At 42.0% G+C, this 24,320-nt stretch overlaps 1 protein-coding gene across 1 annotated transcript in view; it reads right to left on the reverse strand.

The window, feature by feature from the left end:
* Positions 1–24,320, reverse strand: part of ABCA13 (ATP binding cassette subfamily A member 13) — a 294,371-nt gene that overhangs the window by 9,930 nt on the left and 260,121 nt on the right. Inside the window, exons 57-59 of the mRNA XM_043540473.1 lie at positions 20,891–21,025; positions 16,866–16,969; positions 14,107–14,199 (exon numbers count right to left, since the gene is read on the reverse strand). Coding sequence (XP_043396408.1) covers positions 14,107–14,199; positions 16,866–16,969; positions 20,891–21,025 — 332 coding nt within the window. The remainder of the gene's footprint in view (positions 1–14,106; positions 14,200–16,865; positions 16,970–20,890; positions 21,026–24,320) is intronic.

A 24,320-nucleotide genomic window follows, 5' to 3' on the forward strand; every position in this document is an offset into this window, starting at 1 on the left:
CTATGTGACTCTTCACACAATGCACAGTAAACCTGTAGAACTCATTGCCAGGGGATGTTGAAGGCAAAAAGTATAACTGGGTTAAAAAATAACGAGATAATTTCATGGAGGAAAGGTCCATCCCTGGCTATTAGCCAGGGTGCTCAGGGACACAACCCCATACTTAATGTTCTTAAACCTCTGACTTCTGGAAGCTGCAACTGGATGACAGAGGTGGATCACTGAATAATTGCTCTGTTCTGTTCATTTCCTCTGTCATAAATATAAAGGGAAGGGTAAACACCTTTAAATCCCTCCTGGCCAGAGGAAAAACCCTTTCACCTGTAAAGGGTTAAGAAGCTAAGATAACCTCACTGGCACCTGACCAAAATGACCAATGAGGAAACAAGATACTTTCAAAGCTGGAGGTGGGGGGGCAGGGGGAAACAAAGGGTTCTCTCTGTGTGTTGCTTTTGCCAGGAATGCAGGTCAGAACTTCTGTGAAGAGTTAATAAGCAATCTAGTTAGAGATGCGTTAGATTCTGTTTTGTTTAAATGGATGAAAAAATAAGTTGTGCTGAATGGAATGTATATTCCTGGTTTTGTGTCTTTTTGTAACTTAATATTTAGCCTAGAGGGATTCTCTATGTTTTGAATCTGATTACCCTGTAAGGTATTTACCATCCTGATTTTACAGAGGTGATTCTTTTACTTTTTCTTTAATTAAAATTCTTCTTTTAAGAACCTGATTGTTTTTTCATTGTTCTTAAGATCCAAGGGTTTGGGCCTGTGTTCACCTGTACAAATTGGTGAGGATTTTTATCAAGCCTTCCCCAGGAAAGGGGGTGTAGGGTTTGGGGGGATTTTGGGGGGGAAAGACATTTCCAAGTGGGCTCTTTCCCTGTTATATTTGTTAGACGCTTGGTGGTGGCAGCAATAAGGCCCAGGGACAAAAGGTAAAATAGTTTGTACTTGGGGAAGTTTTAACCTAAGCTGGTAAAAATAAGCTTAGGGGGTTTTTCATGCAGGTCCCCACATCTGTACCCTAGAGTTCAGAGTGGGGAAGGAACCTTGACACCCTCTGAGGCATCTGGCATTGGCAACTGCCAGATAACAGGATATTGGGCTAGATGGATCATTGATCTGGCCCAGCATGACTGTTTTACGTAATAAAATTTACAAACAAATACAAATGTATTTGAAAAGAGAAAAAATTGAGATAAATGTATCTATTAAAAATTAAAACTGAACTGATGAAACTTTCACTTTCTTAAAAAAAAGCTTAACAAATTCAAAACTGGTACCAACTTCTATATGCCATTTCCTTATATGGTTATTCGAAGTGGAACAACCTCAGTGTTGCTGAACAAATACAAAATCATAAGTAGATTATATAGCAATTTTTAATATATAAAATCTCCTTCCCATAAGCTATTCATCAGTTATTTCTTTTCGTAATTATCTGTTTTCTTAAGTAACAACAGGAATGTAAAAACAGACAGATTGACACATAATACTCAGGTATGGGCCATATATAGTGTATTGGACATATAGTTCATAAGACATGTCCATGTATACACACTCAGAACCTAGATTTTTCAAAACCTAGTCTCACAAGTCCATATTTAGGTCGCTAAATAGGTGGCATGTTTTTTTTTTAAATGCTTTGCTCCCAGCAACTCCCACCACAGTCAACATGAGATGTTGGGCACTCGACACTTATGGGTTTAAGATCCTATATGTAGGCACCTATTTTTAAAATTTTGATTATTTTATATACAGTATACTCCTAATTATCCAAATAGCAGGGTGGGCATGGATCTTATTCTGATAATTGAGATTTCAGATAATCAAGAGGGCAGAAGCTATTCAGTAGAGGGATGGCCTCCCCTGAGCCTGGGGGCTCATCCCCTTCCTCTTCCTCCTCCTTGCAGTCCTGGCTGGGGGTTTCTACTCTGCCCATGCTCACTCACTCCCATCAATCCCTGCAGGCGCAAGGTGTGGGGCACAGTAGAGACTCCAGACCAAGACTCTGCATGGAGGACAAGGAAGGGTTTTGGATAATAGGGTTTTGGATAAAGGGAAGCATACTGTATATCAAAATCTTGATAACTGTATTCACATACACATGTATACATACATTTTGTGTGTGTGTTTACGTACGTACACCCACACCCATCCCCTGGGCTTGATTCACCACTGTGATACTCTGGTCTTCCACTGGTGGAGTAATGAAGTGGTGGTTCAGACCCTATATATTACAGACCGGGCTAGTAGCACAACCTGCTGAGGTTGCCTGATACTGCTCATTATAAGATCTTGTTTTCAGTTGCTTGTAACTTTGCCAACCTTTAACCATTTGGGCTGAAATTTTTCATGCTTTGTGCTGGCCTCAGACTGAATTTGTTTTGGGGAAATTTCAGCTAAAATGGTTTTGGCCAATGTCAAGAATAAGGCTAGATCAAAATATGTTGTTTTACTGAGGTTGAGAGAGTCTGGCAATTTTTTATAGAAAAGTTGGAAAAGTTGTAGGGCCCCAGATTTGGAGCAGGGACTTGAAATTTGTCAGGGGGTGTCCTTTATGTCTAGGTGTACTTTTTGCTCTCCCCATGAAGATCCACCTAATTTGGCCAAGTTATAAGCCTGTGAAAAATCGCAGCGTGCACATACTCAGTAGAAACATAGATTTTAGCCATTAAATACCCCAAACAGTCTGTCCGTGTTGGACATGTTCCAACCCTGGGCTGAGCAGAATGTTCCCTGCGGTTACAGATTTGGGCTGCCACCAGCTATGCAGGTCTAGTCACCTGAGCAGAGAGTCTCACTCCTGTGGCCTCAAGTAGTGTGGAGAAGGAAGCTGCCTGATTGGAATGCAGAAGGGACAAGAGCCAGATGTGTGTTGGGGGAGGGTCACGGGGGGAGTAGATTATGAGAAGGAACTTGTAGGGGTGGAGACAGGACTGGAGGATGGCAGAGGGAAATTGGGAGGCTGAGGAAGGAGGCTGGATTGGGACCTGGAAAGAAAAACAGGTGGAGGGATGACTGGAAGCCAGTAGGTCAGGGAAGACTGTGTTTAGATGAGGAAGCAGGGGAAGACTGGGATTGTCTGGAGGAAAAGACTGGACCTGAGACCTAGTGGGGCAGCGGACTGAAGTGAGGGAAACAGATATGAAGAGGAGCCACAATGAGCGGGGAGTACTGGTAATCTTGACAGAGAGGCTGGAAGAAGGAGCTAGGCAAGAGAAGCACAAATTTGATAAGGAGCTTCTGGAAGCCAGAAGGAATGGGAATATCGGCTGGGAGACATAACTGAGGGTAGAATGAGACCAATCAGATGAGAAGAGTGGACTATGATTGTTTCGGTAAGGGTTGTCTGGAGGGATCAGATTAGGACTTGCTGGGCAAGAAGCCCGGGACTAAGAAGAGAAGCCTGAGGAGTGGAGTTTGGAACTGGAGAGGCAAGGAGAATGGGACTGGGATGAGGAGTCAAGGGCAGGGAAGAGCTAGGACTGGGACAGGGACAGATTGTATCAGGTGGGACAGAAGAGGTCATGGTTGGGGAAAATGAACACAAGAGTCTGTGCCCACTAGAGAACACTCCCCTCCAGAGCCTGGAATGGAAACCAAGATTCCCAAGCCTCATAATTCCTCAGCTGTCAGCAAATGTCTATGACACCCACTGGCAAAGTGTCCCATTCCCTCTAGTGCTGGTCTACATAGAGGATGGCAGCTACTACTGCTATCAACTATTTCATTAGCTCACATGGAAGTCTGTACAGTGGATTTAAAGGTTCCAAACCTACTGATGACCTATGTGGATATCAATCTGATGTCAGATGATAGAATTTCTGTTTTCTTCAGTTAGCTTTTTTTAAAAAAAAACCCCTAGGATATTACACACACAAAATTATTAAAACATCATCATTAAGGTTGCAAGGCCAAGCACACAAAAGTCAGGAAATGTTAGAAATAAGGGTGCCTATGCAATCTTAATAGGGCCCTCTTTTGAAAATGCATTATACTAAAGTCTTTAACAGGACCCGTGCCTCATTCAGTGCTCAGGCAACTTTAATTCAGGCATTTCCTAACTTTCTTGTGCTTGAGTTTGCAACTTAATCATGTTATTTTAATGTAAGGTTTGGTGTTTAATATGTATAAATATAAATAGATAGGGCTCATTCCCAGACTTCAAATGTTTGGGAATTTTTAAAGATACATAATATTTGTAATGAAAAATGTACCTTTTCAGGGAGTGCTAGCTGGACTCCACAGAAAGCTGCTTTCAACCTTAATTCTTAATTGGGAATATATTGAGATAAATATATATATGCCTACACACTCAGTGACAATAACCAGTTTGTCGAATGAAAAAAAATATTTTGATTTTTCAAGATAATAGGTATAAAAATTGCATTATTCCATGTCATTAATGGCATGTTTTATGATTTCTAATAAACACATCATGACTTTATTACCTAATAAATCCCGGGATCCTCCAGTATTGTAACTCTGTTTCCACTCAGCACTGGAATATTCATGAGATTTTTAAATTCAAACCTCTCCTTTCACTCTAAGAAATCCACAAATGTGTTAGAAAGAAAGACGAAAATCTTCCCCATCAACCTAATTTTTTAAATGGTAAAGTGTAACCAGTTTGGCAACACATTTTCACTTCAGCTCTGCCATAACAAATGGATTAGTTGTTGGGTAATTTAATCAGCTGGCTTGCTGATATTATTTGTCCACAGACTTGATGTGCATCCAGCACTTGAAAAATGGGTATGGGTATTTCATTTATGAGAAATCTGTCCAGATGGACCCAGAATGAAGGAAGATATTCAAAATACTGTTCCTAGGGGATTGGCCAGCTGTATCGAACATAAAAATGCTTCTGTGCAATTTCTTGAAAAACATAAAATATCATGGAGAATGCTGGGGAGAGAGCAGAAACGTAATCAATTCACAATTTAGAGTGACTTATTTGGCAGGAGTCAATTGAAATTAGGTTTTAGCAGCCACGTCTACTAAAGCATGTAGCTCCTGCAAGCCATATCTAGAAATGAGTTTCTAGCTCACCTCTAAGCTCACTCTTTCCAAGTAACAAAGCCTTTCTGGCATTATTCAGAAATTTAGCAGCTGCAATAAGAGATCTTCTAAAGGAACTAGACAATAACTTTAATAGTGGGAAGGAGTCTGAGATATTTTAAATCTCTGTCAACATAGATAAATATAGTCTTACAAATGGCCCTGAATCTGAACAGGAGATGGACTACCTGCAAGCGTAACTCGGACCTTGGATGAACAGTGAACGTATCAGCTGAGAATAGGGAAGAAGGAAAACCGGAAAAGAGACTAGGGCAAATAGGGAAAGCAGTAAAACAGCAGTAGAAATTATTTGAGTCTAGAAATAACCTCTTCTCAGTGTGGAGTTTGAGTTGCTATATTTATGTATGGGTAAAACCCCAAGACATAATAATACTATGGTAAATAAACTAAAAATATGTCTCCTACTGAGTTCTCCTATTATACAGCATTGCCTCGTTTTAGTATGTTAAAATAAGGTTCCAAGAAAGTGTTACAAAATTGTGCTGGTCACCAAAACGTATGGCTTTTAAATTGAAATGAACCAATGACATAAAGGTTTGGTTCAGATGCTGACACAATATTCAGTCAGATTTATTTGTTTCACTCAACTGTCAGTTGGACCACTATAGCTACATGTGATTTGGGAATATTTATTGTGTAAATCTTTCTAGAAAGATTTACACAGGTAAATAATTGGTTAAAAACAAATTGTATATATAAAAATATGCATAGCATCAGTAGAACCAACATAAAATACCTCTGTTAATGTTAAATGATAAACTAATTTTATTTAATGGAATTAAATGTTAATGAAAGCCTTTGACAAGGCCCCTCATCAAAGGCTCTTAAGCAAAGTAAGCAGTCATGGGATAAGAGTAACTTATAGTAATTGATTAAAAGATAGGAAACAAAGGGTAGCATTAAATGCTCAGTTTTCAAAGTGGAGATAGGTAAATAGCGGGGTGCCCCAAGGATCTGTACTGGGACCATCACTGTTCAATATATTCATAAATGATCCGGAAAAAGCGGTAAAGAGTGAGGTGGCAAAATTTGCAGATGATACAAAATTACTCAAGACAGTTAAGTCCAAGGCAGCATGTGAAAAGTTAAAAAGAGATCTCCCAAAACTGGGTGACTGGGCAACAAAATGGCAGATGAAATTCAGTGTTGATAAATGCAAAGTAATGCACACTGGAAAACATAATCCCAACTGTACATATAAAATGATGGGGTCTAAATTAGCTGTTACCACTCAAGAATGAGACCTTGGAAAAAAGCTGACAGAGGTTAGGAACCATTAGGAAAAGGATAGATAATAAGGCAGAAAATATCATAACGCAACTTTATAAAATCCATGGTACTCCCACACCTTGAATATTGCATGCAGTTCAGGTCGTCCCCACTCAGAAAAGACATATTAGAATTAGAAAAGACGCAGAGAAGGACAACAAAAAATATTAGGAGTATAGTATAGCCTGTATATGAGGAGATATTAGAAAGACTGTTCATATTAGAAAAGAGACAAGGGGGGATATGATAGATGTCTATAAAATCATGAATGATGTGGAGAAAACGAATAAGGAAGTGTTTACCCATTCACATAACACAAGAACCAGGGGTCATCAATGAAGTTAATAGGCAGCAGGTTTAAAACAAACATACGGAAGTATTTCTTCACACAATGCACAGTTGACCTGTGGAACTCATTACCAAGGTGTGTTGTGAAGGCCAAAAGTATAAATAGGTTCAAAAAAGTATTAGATAAATTTATGGAGGATAAGTCCATCATAAGATATTAGCCAAGATAGTAATCCCATGTTCTAGGTGTTCCTAAGCCTCTGGCTGTCAGAAGCTGGGACTCAATGAGAGGGGATGGATTACTCAGTATATTGACCTGGTCTGTTCATTCCCTCTGAAGCATCGGGCACTGTCCACTGTCAGAAGACAGGATACTGGGCTGGATGGCCATTTTTATGTTCTATCATACAATTAATATGGTTTACATGAATTTCCTTTCAGCAGAATTCTTGCTTAAAAATAAACTATAAATAAAAAAGTGTCACCTGTGTAACCAACATACACAAAAATCATTGTTAATTTAAAATTTATGTGGTTTACATGAATTTCCTTTCAGCATAATCAATCACCAAGCAAATCAATTAATATTATGACTAAGCACAATACACACTCTACCACTCAAATAGAATGGGATTCCTCAAACACGTTTTCACTTTCAGGATACAACCACACACAATGCACTTATCAAATTCCTCAAAGTAACACTCAAGCATACAATCTTTACTCCAGTCTTAGCGTGACAACAACAGCAGCCTTTTCAAGGTAAGGCATAATCTATCAATAGCATACATTAATCATGCGGAAGTCAAAGTTAAGGTTAAGGTTGTGCATTTCAGTTGGAAGTGGAAGGGGAATTTTGTTGTAGACGGGAGAAAGGCTGCAGTTGCGTTTGGGCAGTAGAACAGGTTAAATCAAGTTCATCTAGTTGTTAATGTTGCCTTAAGTGATTGTATTGAGTTTTACTGACTCTCTTCACTTGAGTCACCTTAACTGAAAGTTAACTTTGTGTGTACATGTGTGTGCGTGTGTGTAAGGGGTGGGGTTACTTTTTTCCTTTTTTTTTGTTTCTGTTTCTATGAAGTGTTACAGTGCTGGTGGACATTGCGTTGACAGGATATAGAAGAAACAGGGACACTAAAGGGTGTTGAGTAAGTGGGCATGGGGATGTGGGTAGGCTTCAAGGCCGCAGGAATTGGTGAGTGAAGCAGGCAGTAGGTAGCCTGGGTGGTTGGTAAGGGTAGTAGATTGAGGAGGGAAGTAGTGTTTGGCAGCTGGGCATTTAGGATGCCAGGAAAACAGGAGGTGCATTGCATTTGAAGTGGTAAGGTTTCAGTGGGATTAGTAAGGCTGAAAGGGGGGCAGAGGAGGAGGCTGGGAAGAGGAGGGAGTAATGAATGAACTATAAGAGAAGCCGGGGGGGCAGGGGGAGGGAAGGTAAGGAGGGTTCCAGAGGTTGGCTGTGAATATCCGAGGTGGGCGAGCATAGCAGTAGTGTTGAGCAGGGAGTAAGAAAAAACTGCACCAGCTAAATTTCAACGCAGAATGGTCTGAATTGATTTCTCTGGGAAAGTTAGTAACTATTTTTTCCACCAAAATGTAATAGTCCTCTGCAGAATAATTGTGGTATATATTTGGAAACTAAACTCAATCAATCAATCAACCAATCAGTGAGCTGTGAAATAGAGAGGCACTTCACGCCAGCACACCGTATCTGGTCTGTGGGGACCTGGGGTGTTAGCGAGGTGACCATGCAGTGGAATAAAGAAACCTGGAATCAGGAGCTGGCTAGGGATATCTGTATGGATTGGAGCTTGGAAACCAAGGAGGGAGGCTGGACAGCGAGAAAGCAGTGAATGGAAGTTCATGGAGGATACTGAAATTCTCATTGGCTTCCCTTCGGGTATATCCCAAGTGTTAAGATGGAGAAGGGGAACAACTTCTATTGCATTTAATTTTTACTTTGCCCATCATATCATTTTACTGGATGCTTGTGTGTGAGGTTCTAAGTTAATGGTGATGGCAGTGGCTTAGCTACACGAAGCTAAAGACAAAAGTGAGACTGTTGGAGCCAATTTTCTGATTGTCATAAATATAAAGGGAAGGGTAACCACCTTTCTTTATACAGTGCTATAAAATCCCTCCTGGCCAGAGGCAACATCCTGTTACCTGTAAAGGGTTAAGAAGCTCAGCTAACCTGGCTGACACCTGACCCAAAGGACCAATAAGGGGACAAGATACTTTCAAATCTTGGGTCGGGGGGGGAAGGGGGGAGAGGAGAAGACTTTTTTGGTGCTCTTTGTTTACGTGGTTGTTCTCTCTTGGGACTGAGAGAGACCAGACAGAAATCCATCTCCTCCAACCCATCCTAATTCAAGTCTCCAATATTGCAACAAGTATAGGTAAGCCAGGCAAGGCGGATTAGTTTATCTTTTGTTTTATGTGAATTTTCCCTGTGTTAAGAGGGAGGTTTATTCCTGTTTTCTGTAACTTCAAGGTTTTGCCCAGAGGGGGATCCTCTGTGTTTTGAATCTGAATACCCTGTAAAGTATTTTCCACCCTGATCTAACAGAGATTATTTTTACCTTTCTTTTTTTTTAATAAAATCCTTCTTTTAAGAACCTGACTGATTTTTACATTGTTCCAAGATCCAGGGATTTGGGTCTTTGATGATTTTTTAACCAATTGGTTAGGATATTATTCTCAAGCCTGCCCAGGAAAGGGGGTGTGTAGGGCTTGGGGGGAAGAGGTGGTCTCTTTCCCTGTTCTTTGTTTAAAACGCTTGGTGGTGGCAGCATACTGTTCAAGGACAAGGCAAAGTTTGTACCTTGGGGAAGTTTTTAACCTAAGTTGGTAAGAATAAGCTTAGGGGGTCTTCCATGTGGGTCCACACATCTGTACCCTAGAGTTCAGAGTGGGGAAGGAACCCTGATAATGATATTGATTCCTGTAGAAAAGTTAGTGACTTTCTCCCTCCTCCCAAAAGAAAGAGAAAGAAAGAGAAGGAAATTCAGTAGCTTTCTGGATAATAAGTGTGGTTAATCTGGAGACCACATTCAATCACTGAACTGTGAGCTAAAGAAATTTTAATCTTCTTTATGTGAAAATCTTAGTGCAGCTTTAACTACGGGCTCACTACAGACGCCTCAATGATATTGATAACCAGTGCACATATCACAAAATCCCACATGCATGCCATTAAGATTCAATTATTGAAAGAACTGACATGGCAAATAGAAGGAATGCAAATCTGCTGATAATGTAAAATATGCCTGGTGTGCTGTTTTTCCACTTAAAAGTAATTAATTTTACAAGAATTACTACTATGAATTTGTGTCAGACACACTCTCTTTTGAGAATATGTTCTGCTGGAATCCTGTTTTGGAGAAACTGAAAGCAGCTGTTGATTTGTGAGTGTCCAGAAATCATTAGTATTGGGAGGAACTTCCCATGTGTCACCTAGTTTATTCCCCTGCCTAGTTCTCATTGCACCCAGTTGCCTAATAGATGCATATCTATTTTAGACTTGGATATCTCCAGGGATTGTGAACCCAAAAATTCTCTTTAGAGTTTGTTATTATTATTAAATGTGCTTACAGTTATAATGCCAGATGCTCAGCTGGTATAAATTAGCATAGCCTCACTGACTCGAATGGAGTTATGTTGATTGGACTGGAAAAAGGCTAATGTAGTCCCCATCTTTAAAAAAGGGAAGGAGGAGGATCCAGGGAACTACAGGCCAGTCAGCCTCACCTCAGTCCCTGGAAAAATCATGGAGTAGGTCCTCAAGGAATCAATTCTGAAGCACGTAGAGGAGAGGAAACAGATCAGGAACAGTCAGCATGGATTCACCAAGGGTAAGTCATGCCTGAATAATCTAATTGCCTTCTATGATGAGATAACTGGCTCTGTGGATGAGGGGAAAGCAGTGGACGTGTTATTCCTTGACTTTAGCAAAGCTTTTGATACTGTCTCCCACAGTATTCTTGCCAGCAAGTTAAAGAAGTATGGGCTGGATTAATGGACTATAAGGTGGATAGAAAGCTGGCTAGATCGTTGGGCTCAACAGTGATCAATGGCTCCATTTCTAGTTGGCAGCTGGTATCAAGCAGAGTGCCCCAAGGGTTGGTCCTGGGGCCGGTTTTGTTCAATATCTTCATTAAGGATCTGGAGGATGGAGTGGATTGCACCCTCAACAAGTTTGCAGATGACACTAAACTGGGAGGAGTGGTAGATATTCTGGAGGGTAGGGATAGGATACAACGGGACCTAGACAAATTAGAGGATTGGGCCAAAAGAAATCTGATGAGGTTCAACAAGGACAAGTGCAGAGTCCTGCACTTGGGAGGGAAGAATCCCATGCACTGCTACGGACTAGAAACCAAATGGCTAGGCAGCAGTTCTGCAGAAAAGGACTGAGGGGTTACAGTGGATGAGAAGCTGGATATGAGTTAACAGTGTGCCCTTGTTGCCAAGAAGGCTAACGACATTTTGGGTTGTATAAGTAGGAGCATTGCCAGCAGATCGAGGGACAAGATTGTTCCCCTCTATTCGACATTGGTGAGGCCTCATAGAATCATAGAATATCAGGGTTGGAAGGGACCCCAGAAGGTCATCTAGTCCAACCCCCTGCTCAAAGCAGGACCAAGTCCCAGTTAAATCATCCCAGCCAGGGCTTTGTCAAGCCTGACCTTAAAAACCTGTAAGGAAGGAGATTCTACCACCTCCCTAGGTAACGCATTCCAGTGTTTCACCACCCTCTTAGTGAAAAAGTTTTTCCTAATATCCAATCTAAACCTCCCCCATTGCAACTTGAGACCATTACTCCTCGTTCTGTCATCTGCTACCATTGAGAACAGTCTAGAGCCATCCTCTTTGGAACCCCCTTTCAGGTAGTTGAAAGCAGCTATCAAATCCCCCCTCATTCTTCTCTTCTGCAGACTAAACAATCCCAGCTCCCTCAGCCTCTCCTCATAAGTCATGTGCTCTAGACCCCTAATCATTTTTGTTGCCCTTCGCTGGACTCTTTCCAATTTATCCACATCCTTCTTGTAGTGTGGGGCCCAAAACTGGACACAGTACTCCAGATGAGGCCTCACCAGTGTCGAATAGAGGGGAACGATCACGTCCCTCGATCTGCTCGCTATGCCCCTACTTATACATCCCAAAATGCCATTGGCCTTCTTGGCAACAAAGGCACACTGCTGACTCATATCCAGCTTCTCGTCTACTGTCACCCCTAGGTCCTTTTCCGCAGAACTGCTGCCTAGCCATTCGGTCCCTAGTCTGTAGCGGTGCATTGGATTCTTCCATCCTAAGTGCAGGACCCTGCACTTATCCTTATTGAACCTCATCAGATTTCTTTTGGCCCAATCCTCCAATTTGTCTAGGTCCTTCTGTATCCTATCCCTCCCCTCCAGCGTATCTACCACTCCTCCCAGTTTAGTATCATCCGCAAATTTGCTGAGAGTGCAATCCACACCATCCTCCAGATCATTTATGAAGATATTGAACAAAACCGGCCCCAGGACCGACCCCTGGGGCACTCCACTTGACACCGGCTGCCAACTAGACATGGAGCCATTGATCACTACCCGTTGAGCCCGACAATCTAGCCAGCTTTCTACCCACCTTATAGTGCATTCATCCAGCCCATACTTCCTTAACTTGCTGACAAGAATGCTGTGGGAGACCGTGTCAAAAGCTTTGCTAAAGTCAAGAAACAATACATCCACTGCTTTCCCTTCATCCACAGAACCAGTAATCTCATCATAAAAGGCGATTAGATTAGTCAGGCATGACCTTCCCTTGGTGAATCCATGCTGACTGTTCCTGATCACTTTCCTCTCCTCTAAGTGCTTCAGGATTGATTCTTTGAGGACCTGCTCCATGATTTTTCCAGGGACTGAGGTGAGGCTGACTGGCCTGTAGTTCCCAGGATCCTCCTTCTTCCCTTTTTTAAAGATGGGCACTACATTAGCCTTTTTCCAGTCATCCGGGACTTCCCCCGTTCGCCACGAGTTTTCAAAGATAATGGCCAAGGGCTCTGCAATCACAGCCGCCAATTCCTTCAGCACTCTCGGATGCAATTCGTCCGGCCCCATGGACTTGTGCACGTCCAGCTTTTCTAAATAGTCCCTAACCACCTCTATCTCTACAGAGGGCTGGCCATCTCTTCCCCATTTTGTGATGCCCAGCGCAGCAGTCTGGGAGCTGACCTTGTTAGTGAAAACAGAGGCAAAAAAAGTACTGTGTCCAGTTTTGGGCCCCACACTACAAGAAGGATGGGAAAAAATTGGAAAGAGTCCAGCGGAGGGCAACAAAAATGATTAGGGGACTGGAACATGTGACTTATGAGGAGAGGCTGAGGGAACTGGGATTGTTTAGTCTGCGGAAGAGAAGAATGAGGGGGGATTTGATAGCTGCTTTCAACTATCTGAAAGAGGGCTCCAAAGAGGATGGCTCTAGACTGTTCTCAGTGGTAGCAGATGACAGAACAAGGAGTAATGGTCTCAAGTTGCAGTGGGGGAGGTTTAGGTTGGATATTAGGAAAAACTTTTTCACTGAGAGGGTGGTGAAGCACTGGAATGCGTTACCTAGGGAGGTGGTGGAATCTCCTTCCTTTGAGGTTTTTAAGGTCAGGCTTGACAAAGCCCTGGCTGGGATGATTTAGTTGGGGATTGGTTCTGCTTTGAGCAGGGGGTTGGACTAGATGACCTCCTGAGGTCCCTTCCAACCCTGATATTCTATGATTTACACCAGCTGAGAAACTGACCCACAAAGTCTATTCTAACATTTAATCTAAGTTTTCAAAGCTGAAGTTTAACCCACTACTTCTTGCCCTGTTTTTCTGTTGGTAATGTGCACCGGTCCTCTTTATAACATACCCACTTACCTAGATTATGTTTCACTTCAGAGCACATACAAAGCAGAATTGAGTGTGCTCAGTCCATGGGAAGGAAAGAGAAGAACATTATTTATAAATAGAGAGCCTGATTCTCAGGACATACAATTACCATTGAGGTCAGCTCAAGAGGGTATTAGGTGAGAGGGATAGCTAATTTGAGGGCCCAGAAAGCATTTGTTTCGTGGGTACTGTTCTGGTACATGCTTATTTCTATGAGCAGAGAGGCATGTGATGAACGTAAGGCTTTTTTTATGAATCCAGCAAAATGTCAAACTGCATACAATCCATTTCTCAGGTTGGGTGCAATAGAAACTTGATTTAGATACAGTTTTTTGTCTTTCAAATACCAATACATATTATAGAGTATTTTAGCAATGTCATTCATACATCCATTTAGTTTGCTAATATCTTAAATGCTTCTCTTTTAACTTCAGTAATGGTAGGTAAGGGAAAACTGTTCTGCAGTTGTAAGTATTTATACCCTGTTGGCACTATTAAAATGTCTAGCTAAATCTCTGCCTGAATTTAGCAGCAGTAGTTTAGATGTCAACAGATAATACCTGTTTTTAATATGCTGGGGAGAACCAAGACACCTGAAACTGCCATCGACCATAATAGCAAGCCGAGTGCAGAGGGCTTCACACTCTTCCATACTAGAGGAAAAATGGTGAAAAGAACAATAATTAGAACAGATGAAAGTTATTTATGACAAACTTTAATTAAAATTTGAACGAATCTGGATGGCAGAGAAAATGGGATACAGAACCTTTCACTTCTAGGTCAATGGTTCAAATGCATCACAAGTCAGTAGAGACCAAAAGTTATTACCATATGACAGCTGGTGGAGTCCTATAAAAATGAATTCATGTTTTCAGTCTGTTTCTAAGTGGACAATTCTGGCCATGTTACAAAAGCCATACTACTACAGGCACTAATTGACTACCTTATTTGCACTCTCAGCAGAGATGCTAAGGACTGGGCTATCAGCACAATGCTCTCTAACATGCGTAGTGGAGGTCACTCCAAATTAGGGTTGGAATGTTTGGCAGGGCAGCTTTGTAAAACTACACGGCTTCTTTTGCTTCGTGCTAGTCCTTGTGAAGTGAAATACTAAGTATTATTATGGGCTACAGAGTAGAGACCACAAAATGACCCAAACAAAAATGAATTTAGGATATAGCACCAAAGTTCTAAAAGATGCATCATGCTGTATTTGAATGCTTCAAATAATAATGAATTATTGGGACTTACAAATATTAGAGCAAAAGCGCTACCCTCAGATGGAATTGCTTGGGAAAGCACTGTTGAGGTACTCCCATGAGAGGAGCTCATTCACAAGGGGGCACGGAAGCAGGGACAGATAGGGAGTGGGTAAACCATAGCTCCGCCCCTGTTACATGAGGGGAGTATGTTACAGCCCTTAAAGGTAGTTTGTAGATAGCTTTCCCCACAGCACAGACAGGAAGCTAGCTCCAAGAGGCATTCTCTTTGAGGTACAATGCCTCCCAATGCTACCTCTGGGGTGATGCCCCCAAACGAGATCATGGTTAAATACCACAATCCAGCACTAAGGGAAAATTAATACAACCTCCAAAAACAGAGGTACTCTCCAAAATTTAAGCCCACTAACTTCAGAGACTACATTTTCAGAGGGTCCCTTAAAAAGCAGCCATATATTTTATATGTACATTTGTTGATGCACAAAAAACTGCATTTACAAACACAAATTCATTTCCCATTTAAGAAGTCCTTTGAAAAATCTGGCCTCCAATATCAAATGTTGCCCACACGCAACCGGTCGCAGCAATGTGCTATTAATTAGAATTGGAATCCACGTACACTACCACTATTAATTTTTACTACTCTAGCTTAAAATCATTCATTCATGGAGCTGAATGAATGATTATCAATACTTTATTTGAGAAGTTTATTTTCTTTTCCTGCTCACAACATATCTTTGCGTTGATCACTATTATCCTCAGTTTGTTGTTTGAAAATGATGGTTTTATTCTGTGGTTTGAAAATCAAGCTGTGCTGTTTACCGGTGACAATTTACCTAAAATCACATGTTTCTGTCCCCTAGCTGGATGAGTAGTCTAGCAATTTGGATACAAACATTCACGTATGTGAATTTAAAAATTCAGTTTCCATGAATACCGAAACAACTTTTAAATTCATTTTCTGTGAGCCTCAAGCATTTGCACATTGAATATTCACAGCAAGAAAACGTCCTGAACACATCTGAAGCAACTTTCATTTAAAATATCTAACAAATCTTCTGTTGTGGCATTTTATTGATTCATTTACTAATTCAGGATTTAATTTGATCAAAACATTAATTCAGTGTTTTGATTAATTAGTTCTGCCCCTTCTAGGCATTCTTTCATAATTACACAGATAGAGATTTCTATCTGTGAATCAGATTGCTCCCTCACTTTAAGCCATTTATATATAATTATACTTACTATATAGCGTGCCCTGCAGGGAACATGCAATTTATTCAAGTTACTGTAGATGCTACAAAACAGTTTCAATGTCTCCTCCATTAAACTGACAAAATAGAGAGTATATTAGGGAGGATTCACAAGATGTTTGGAGCCATGTTGGGGATCACAAAGAACCACGGCATCCCCGGGGGGTACAGTCATTTCCAGTGCAGGAAGTGTAGATAGATGGTGTATGCTGGACAGGGCTCAAGTTTTCATGTAGTATTTCCTGAAGCTCCAAGATTTGGGGCTTCAGCACCACAGGGCGTACAGGGGCTCCAGCCCTGTGCATTTGAAAATATTTACCAGCGCTCTACTCTGGACAAATGTGGTTGAACTTAAAACCTGATACTGGAACATCCTTTAAGTTGGGGCAGCATGCTTCCCCACTCCAATGCCAATCACCATTTCTGGTCAGTCCAGAGAAGGGAAATGGCCATGGACCTCTCCTCCTTGTCCCCTTTGGTGATGGCTAGTTCCTTGGGGGATGGTTGGAGAGGCTTAAAAGAAACAGCTCTAGTACCCCAGGGAACACAGGGATTGTACTAGTGGTTGATCCTTGAATGAGGAGAGCAAGGGAAGTGGAAAGGTCATTATCTCCTCCCTATCTCAGGGTGCCCATCAAGCCATAATGTAGCCCTTAACACCTAAATTTCGGCAAATTCAGATTTCATGGATGAGAAAGAGCTGCCATAATATAGCAAGAGACTTTAGCACTTTTCATCCTGAACACAAATATCAATTTCTCTCTTTCAGAGGTGTGTGCCTCAGAACTCAATTTGAGCAAGTGATTAGACAAAGAGAGGATGTTAGACAATGTGATAATATTGCACCTGTGGGATGTGAGCACAGCAGCACAGCCATCCTGAACTTCCTTCATGATGGCTTTCCAGAGGTACCGCTTGGAACAGGGATCCATTCCAGAACTGGGTTCATCCTACAGAAACAAATGCATCAGTTAACAATGGAATTAGAGGAGAGAGAGAAAGAATTGGATGACGATGCAATTAGGGCCTGATGCTCTTCAGATGGTCTATTTACATGTAGGCGAAGGGAGGTCTCTGACTTGGGATTAGCAAAGTTTCTCTGTTTTGGTGGGGTGGGGTTTGGTGGGGATGCAGTGTTTGCTGCTCCTCCCTGCCTAGAATTTGTGGATCTGCCAGAGGCACGGGCTAACAAATTAGAGTTCCTGTATCTCCATGAAGAAAAGGAGTACTTGTGGCACCTTAGAGACTAACCAATTTATTTGAGCATAAGCTTTCATGAGCTACAGCTCACTTTGGTTAGTCTCTAAGGTGCCACAAGTACTCCTTTTCTTTTTGCGAATACAGACTAACACGGCTGTTACTCTGAAACCTGTATCTCCATGCTGTCTCCCCTGCACAATCACACATAGCTCCTCAGTGCTCTAAGGGAGCACAGCTTCCTTCCCGCAGGTTCCCCATGCTATGCTTTCCTTCAAGGGGCATTCCAATCTGTGGTGGGGGGAACCATGTGACTACATACTGACCCAGGCAGCATTGCCTTGTTCCATAATATCCCTCAGGGTTTGAGAGAAGACAAAATGCAGAGGCCAGCCATTGCCCCAGCCTGTCTCATTCATAGTCCAACACTTCCAAAAGCTGGGGAAACTAAATCTCCTGGAGCAGTCATGCAGTGCTTCTGTGGAAAAGGAAGTCCAGCAGAGATTGCACTTCCCCTTTCTGCATCCTCTGCGCCTGATAAGATGGGTTTTTATACCTTTTGCTGATGGAAGTGGAACCACCACTGATGGAAGTGGAACTACCACTTGGCCCTTATTCTTTAAAGCCCATCCACTTTTGTAGTGACAGAGAAGACAGCCTTTTCAATGGTTCCACTGAATGCAGGGTGTCATGAGGGTGGCATTGGCTATCAGTACCAATGGTGTGGGGCTGGTTTGTTTTCAGGAAGGAATCCTAGCTGAGACTTGTAAGCAAGAAGTACAGGAAGTTGCAGCATGCTGCTCTAACTCCAATTTTGGTGCTTAGACACAAATGACACAAGGAGAGAGTGAGTCCATCTCAGTCTGTCTTATATTTCCTTTGTCGGCTCTCCAGGGATGGCAGGAGTAAAAGACATTACAAAACAAAAACAAAACAAAACCCAAAAACTTCACTTCTTATTTAGGTGATAAAAATATATGACTCTAAACATTAACGAGGAGCAGATCTGTTGGGTAAATTGATTCTATTTTTAACATTGTTACTTTAATAGAGAAAACACTTCACATGGTATTACTTCTGTTCCTAATTATGGATCCTTCATAAATAAAACCCTCTATAAATCCTTTATAAGTAATCCTTCCCAAAACACTTATAATATGTATAAACCTTTTAGAGCATTCGAGTTATTTAAAAGTGTGTTTTTCCTCTCAAACTACATATGTGAGGATGCATCTTTCACAGCAAGAGGCAAATTGAAATGGGTGCCTCCAGTGGTAGATTGTCCTAAAGAGATTTCATAATAGTTGGAGTACCTTCTGAGAGTAGGGGAAGCGGTGACTTAAGAAGATAGCCTTCCCCTTTTGCCAAGTCATTCAAGATCAGTTTGAGCTCAAAAAATGTAAGTAAAACCATCCAACACATAAGTGGATTAGTGCTATGAAATTAGAGGAAGCAAAATATCCCTGGTCTTATGAACATTTGTAGATTCAGAGGGACAGCTCGGTAAGTGAATTAATCTAGTTTAACCAATTCTGTACTTACTTTGGGGAGACACTCGTGGGATTGATGTTTTATCCTTTTACTCTGGGGAGTATACTCCCACCCAGTGGCATTTCTGATGAGATTTGTTTATTTAATTATTCCCCTCCCTCCCAGGCATAGAAATTGGAGAGGACTTTTGTTTCCTCTAGTGGAATTCTTACACCATATGATGGGTTCAGTATAAGATAAGAAAAGAAAGAAGGTACCCATCTTTCTCTGGCCACCGCTTCCAGCAGCTCCCATTGGCCTGGAGTAGTGAACCGTGGCCACTGGGAGCCACGATTGGCCGAACCTGCGGGTGCAGCAAGTAAACAAACCGGCCCAGCCCGCCACTGGCTTTCCTTGCACAAGCGGTGGAACAACTTTGGGAACCACTGAACTATCGCAATGGGAGAACTCTTCCCATTGATGTAGATAGTATCTACACTGAAGTGCTACAGTGGTTTAAGTGTAGTCATACCCTCCATCTTTCTTGTCCCTTCTCAATTTCTTTGTGTCCTGCCTTTTCTCTCTCTTCCCTGCCCCTCACCACACTCCTACCCAAAACATAACTCAGCTAAAGTCGGTAGGTGGGCTCACACACGCCTTTTGTCTTAGGTGGGGTTTTTGTTTATAGTTATGCCAGGGGTTCTCAAACTGGAGGTCGGGACCCCTCAGGGGGTTGTGAGGTGAGTACATGGGGGTGGGAGGAGGTCATGAGCTGTCAACCTCCACCCCAAATCCCACTTTGCCTCCAGCATTTATAATGGTATTAAATATATAAAAAAGTGTTTTAATTTATAAGGGGGGGGAGGCGCTCAGAGGCTTGCTATGTGAAAGGGGTCACCAGTAAAAAAGTTTGAGAGCCACTGAGTTATACTAATTGAAGGGTGAGCTCACGCGTATCAATCTGAATCCCAGGCAAAGTTCTACCCAGCTCATAAGAATACTAAAGAATGCATTTCCATGATCGAAAAAACTACTGGTACCACTGTCATTAAAATAAAATAATCCCTATTGCTCAATATGCTACATGGAATCGTATCCTTGTAAAGGGCTACACTCACTGTAGGTGTGCCTCCTTGTGGCTAGGTCTGGGCATTAGCTTTTGCTCCATATAGTGCCGCCTGTCGTTGGTTGCTTGTGCTGTGGGCTCTCTCTCTCTCTCCACAACTCAAAGCCAGGTCACTAAACAGACCCTCACTTCCGGGGTATCTAATTCACTCTGACAGGGTGCCCGGATGCCACCTCAGACAGTCTTCTGTTCCACCTCTAGGTCCTGTGCCACTTCCTAGCAGCTAATAGGGGAAACCAGGCCTGTCTGTAACTTGGGTTCCAGACCAGAGATTCTGTGACTAGCAATTCAGGTCTGTTCAGTCTCAGTTGTTGTTTCACTCTACTCCTTCCTACCCAACCTCTCTATATGCCACCAGAGCTTCCCCTGCTCTCTGTGGCTACTTCCTCCCCATCAGCCTCTTGTCAGATTCCCTAGGATGCCCGGTTTTACTGTCCCCCTGGCCTTCCTCCTTGGCCTTGGCTCCATTTCCCCTTAGAGTGTGACTGCAGGCTCCTTCCCTGCAATTCCTGCAGTTCTCCCTTCCTGGGCTTTATAATCCTACCCCAGCTCTACCCCCAACTGGGCTTCATCTGCAAGTAGTGTTTATCAATCCCTGCCTTCCCTCCAAGTGCAGCATATAAGGTTAATTGTCCCCTTCTTGCTCACCTTAACCCTTTCAGGACTGGTGAGCACACCATTACAATCCTATTTTTGTTTTTTGATTTTCTTACATTGTGCAGAAATGTGGGCAGAAAATTTACTATACTTTGTAATACATTGAACAATAAATTCTATTTCTCTTGTTCTGTGAATCAAAGAAATCTCGGTCTAAAAAATACATACCCAAGCCGCAGCAGGAATGTAGCACTTGTACTACTGACAGCCTAGGAAACCCAGCTCCAACTGGGGAATGTTGGAGCACAAATTAAAACAAGTTTATTCTGGGAGCTGAAAATGACAACTGCTCTGCTTCTGTGTCACTTATTCCCTGGAGGCAATTTGGAAGCTGCACTATGTTTTCATGCATCAGACAGGAAAATAAAATAATTAAATATGTTAACACTTCCAAAGCAATAATAATGTTCACTCTACTCACCAGTAAAAGTATTTGGGGTTTGCCAATTAAAGCCAAAGCTGTTGAAAGCTTCCTCTTTGTGCCACCGCTATATGTCCTCACCAGTTTGTTAATATGGGTGTCAAGGTGCAATCGGCTAACAAGGTCCCCAGCTACCTGCAATCAAGAAATGGCAAGCTTGGTCAGACTTTTATATTCAATAGAACAGTGGTTTTCAACCCTTTTTCATTTGCGGACCCCTAAAAACTGTGAATGGAGATGTGGAAATCTTTCCTTTGGAAATCTTAGATATAGTGTGTGGATCACAGGTTGAAAACCACTATTCTACAGCAACAACCTTTCACAGACCCCTTACACATAGTCTGCAGACCCCCAGGGTTCCACAGACCATGGGCTGAAAACCACTGCAATAGAGTCTGCACTAGTATGGAATCTTTTTTTTCTGGCTGAGCACATTAAAAAAGAACACAAAGTATTTCCATTTTTCTCATCTGACACATGCTGTTACTTTTAAGTCCTGGAAGAAGGCTCTCTGGAATCTGTCAGGCAAAATGTTGAGAATAAAAGGCTGCAGCTAGGGGACCCCCAAGGACAAGAAAATTTGGCTTTGTCAACTCTTGTAACAGTCATTTGCATTCATTTTGGGTTGTTGAGTCAATAATTTAAAATGCTCCTCATTCCAACTAGTTTCTGTAATATCTATCTGATCAAACACATTTCTCAAGTGCTAGAGAATCTGAGAGAATGAAATAATAGGTCAGACACAAAAAGATGGGATCAGCAGAAAGGCAATCACATGAATAATGGGTTCAGCCATTCTAAATGACTGAGTTAAACAAGACACAGGGCTAACTTGATAACATCTCCACTTGCAGGCTCTGAGCTGGTAAAGGAGAACGGCAAGTGTGACAATCAGGGTCCCCATACCCCTGGAGAGAACAGGGGGTCTGAACCCCAGAGAATAAGCAACTGAATTAAGTAGCTGTATACAACGGTATTGTGCACAAACTTACATCAAATAAGGTCTTTTATGAAAGCTTGTAATGTTCTGAGCTTGATGGTCATTAGGAGATTTGTATGTAGGGGATGGCTATGAACGTATGCATGTATATGTGCATAGAACATTGTAATTGTAAGTGTGGTGCAACTACAACATCACCTCATAACAGGAAGTGATGTAAATAGGCAGGCAGTGTCATCTCTCAGGCTAGCTGTTTATACAAAACCAACTTAAAGTACCCATCCATTGTCCAGCCAGGAAGACACAATAGTGGACCATTGAAGTTAATGGAAAGGAGGGCGTTTCCTTCACTCTGAACAATGATGAGTCATCATGGCAGGAGAAAGAAAGAAAAAACTTTTTAAAACAGGCTTGGTTTTGAGGTTTGGTATCCAGAAACTGAGGGCTAGCGTCTAAGCCGGGAGCTGTCTGTGAAACACTGAATCTTGGCTATGACACGGTGAGGTAATCAGGAAGGGAGCAGCACCTTTTCTAATACAAGCTACCATCTGCTTTTGCCCAGTTTCCCAGCATGCCCTCTGTTATAGTGAGGATCCAGTGTTTCACAGACAGCATTAAGACACCCCAAGTTAAAAGGCAGTAGGTAACAGAACCCCTTATCAGTCTGGGTCATCTCCAAAATGTTACAGCAAATTAGTCCCAACTCTTTTTGTTTAAGTTGGTCGTGTAAACAGTGGGGAGGGGGCGCGGGGGGGGGGGGGGGCAGGGGCGCACGCAGGGGAGAGGCAGATTAGGCTGGCCCTGCACAGCGGCACTAGTGGAAATAGAGAAGATTCAATCAGCGTCCTCAGATTTGGTGTCTCCTGCCCCGGAGACAATCAGAATCCTAACATTTCTGCTCAACCAAACCCTTAATGTAGCTGGTTTTCTAGATATGAAAATGAGCCACATCTTCTAGTGCATGCAGCTTATGCTGGGTATAGCAATGAGGGGAAGAGCAGTCGGAGTGCAAGTTCCAGTTCCATTAGTTTCCACCTATCGCTGGCACTAGCTGAAAACATCTGCCAGGAAATCCCGAGCAGGAGAGTTATGCACATTTCCTCTCACTCTGCACCATCTGAGTGTCAACAGCAAAAGTCATGGGAAATTGTAGGGTTAAAATTAGACAGAGCCCAGTCAGCTCAGAGAATTCACAGAAAAGTTATCAACACAGAGAAGTGAACATTTACAACCTATTACTGGTATATACATAATCATGCCCTTGGTAATTAATTTATATAAGCAAACTGTCCTTATGCAAAATTTCCTGAGGAAGAGTTGAGAACCTCGGTATACCATAGAAAACATTCTTAACACTACATCTAAAAACAAAACAAAACAGATAAATGAACAAAAATCTTGCAAAGGGATCTCAAACCCAAGCCCCTCTTTAGTATGTGCAATGCTTCATGCACTTGCACATACTGTATTTTAGCACTGTCACCCATATACATAGGTGAAAGGCTCCATCACTTGCATGAACAGGTGATTGCTTTCTGTGCATGTCCATGCTATAACCTGCTAAAAATGTAAGATGTCAAATGGAAGCTACATTTTGGAAATATGGTCCTAACTATCTGCAAGTTAAAAAACACACAAGTTAAAAAAAAACATATCTGACAATCAGGAAACCACCATTTTGGCAATTTGGTGATGCAAAGTATATGTTTTCTTGCTATTCCACAGGTGACCGACAAACTCTGTTTTGCTCCACTTATGAGACAGGTGCTGCAAGAAGTTGGCTTAGTAAGAACACATGGGGCTGCTGAGTCTCCCTGCATGGCCCGTTCACTTCTTTGCCTCCTCTTCCCCACGTATAGTGGAACTGCAGAGATTCTGCTAGATTTGGCACAATCTCTGGCTTTGAAGAAGGCCAGAGGATTTGGCCCTAATATATTATAACTGAGCACTGGTATTTTCCTTTCAAATAAGGAGTCTGGCTGAGCAAAGTTCTAAGCACAGTCAAGTTCTGTTGACACCTGGTGACACTAAGAAGAAAAAGGGATATTAAGAAAAATAGATCTGAAACAGCATATAAAGTCCTTCTCTTTGAAATATAAGGCACGCAGTTTATCCACTATGCTAAACGGCTTTAGTACCATTTGGAAAATGTGTGTTACTGAGAACCAGAGTGGGTTTTCCACACAAGCAAGAAAAATATTCTGAGAATTGACTGGAAGAGCTTATAAAAATAGAAAATAAAGATAGAGAGTTAAAAATCTGATCCCATGTGCTTATCGAGAAAAATGTCAAGGAATCTCAAGAATGACTGTAATTTACACTGAGTTGCTACCTCAACCAAAATCATAGAATCATAGAATATCAGGGTTGGAAGGGACCTCAGGAGGTCATCTAGTCCAACCCCCTGCTCAAAGCAGGACCAATCCCCAACTAAATCATCCCAGCCAGGGCTTTGTCAAGCCTGACCTTAAAAACCTCAAAGGAAGGAGA

Source organism: Chelonia mydas, chromosome 2 (genome assembly GCF_015237465.2).
Source record: "Chelonia mydas isolate rCheMyd1 chromosome 2, rCheMyd1.pri.v2, whole genome shotgun sequence".
NCBI lineage: Eukaryota > Metazoa > Chordata > Testudines > Cheloniidae > Chelonia > Chelonia mydas.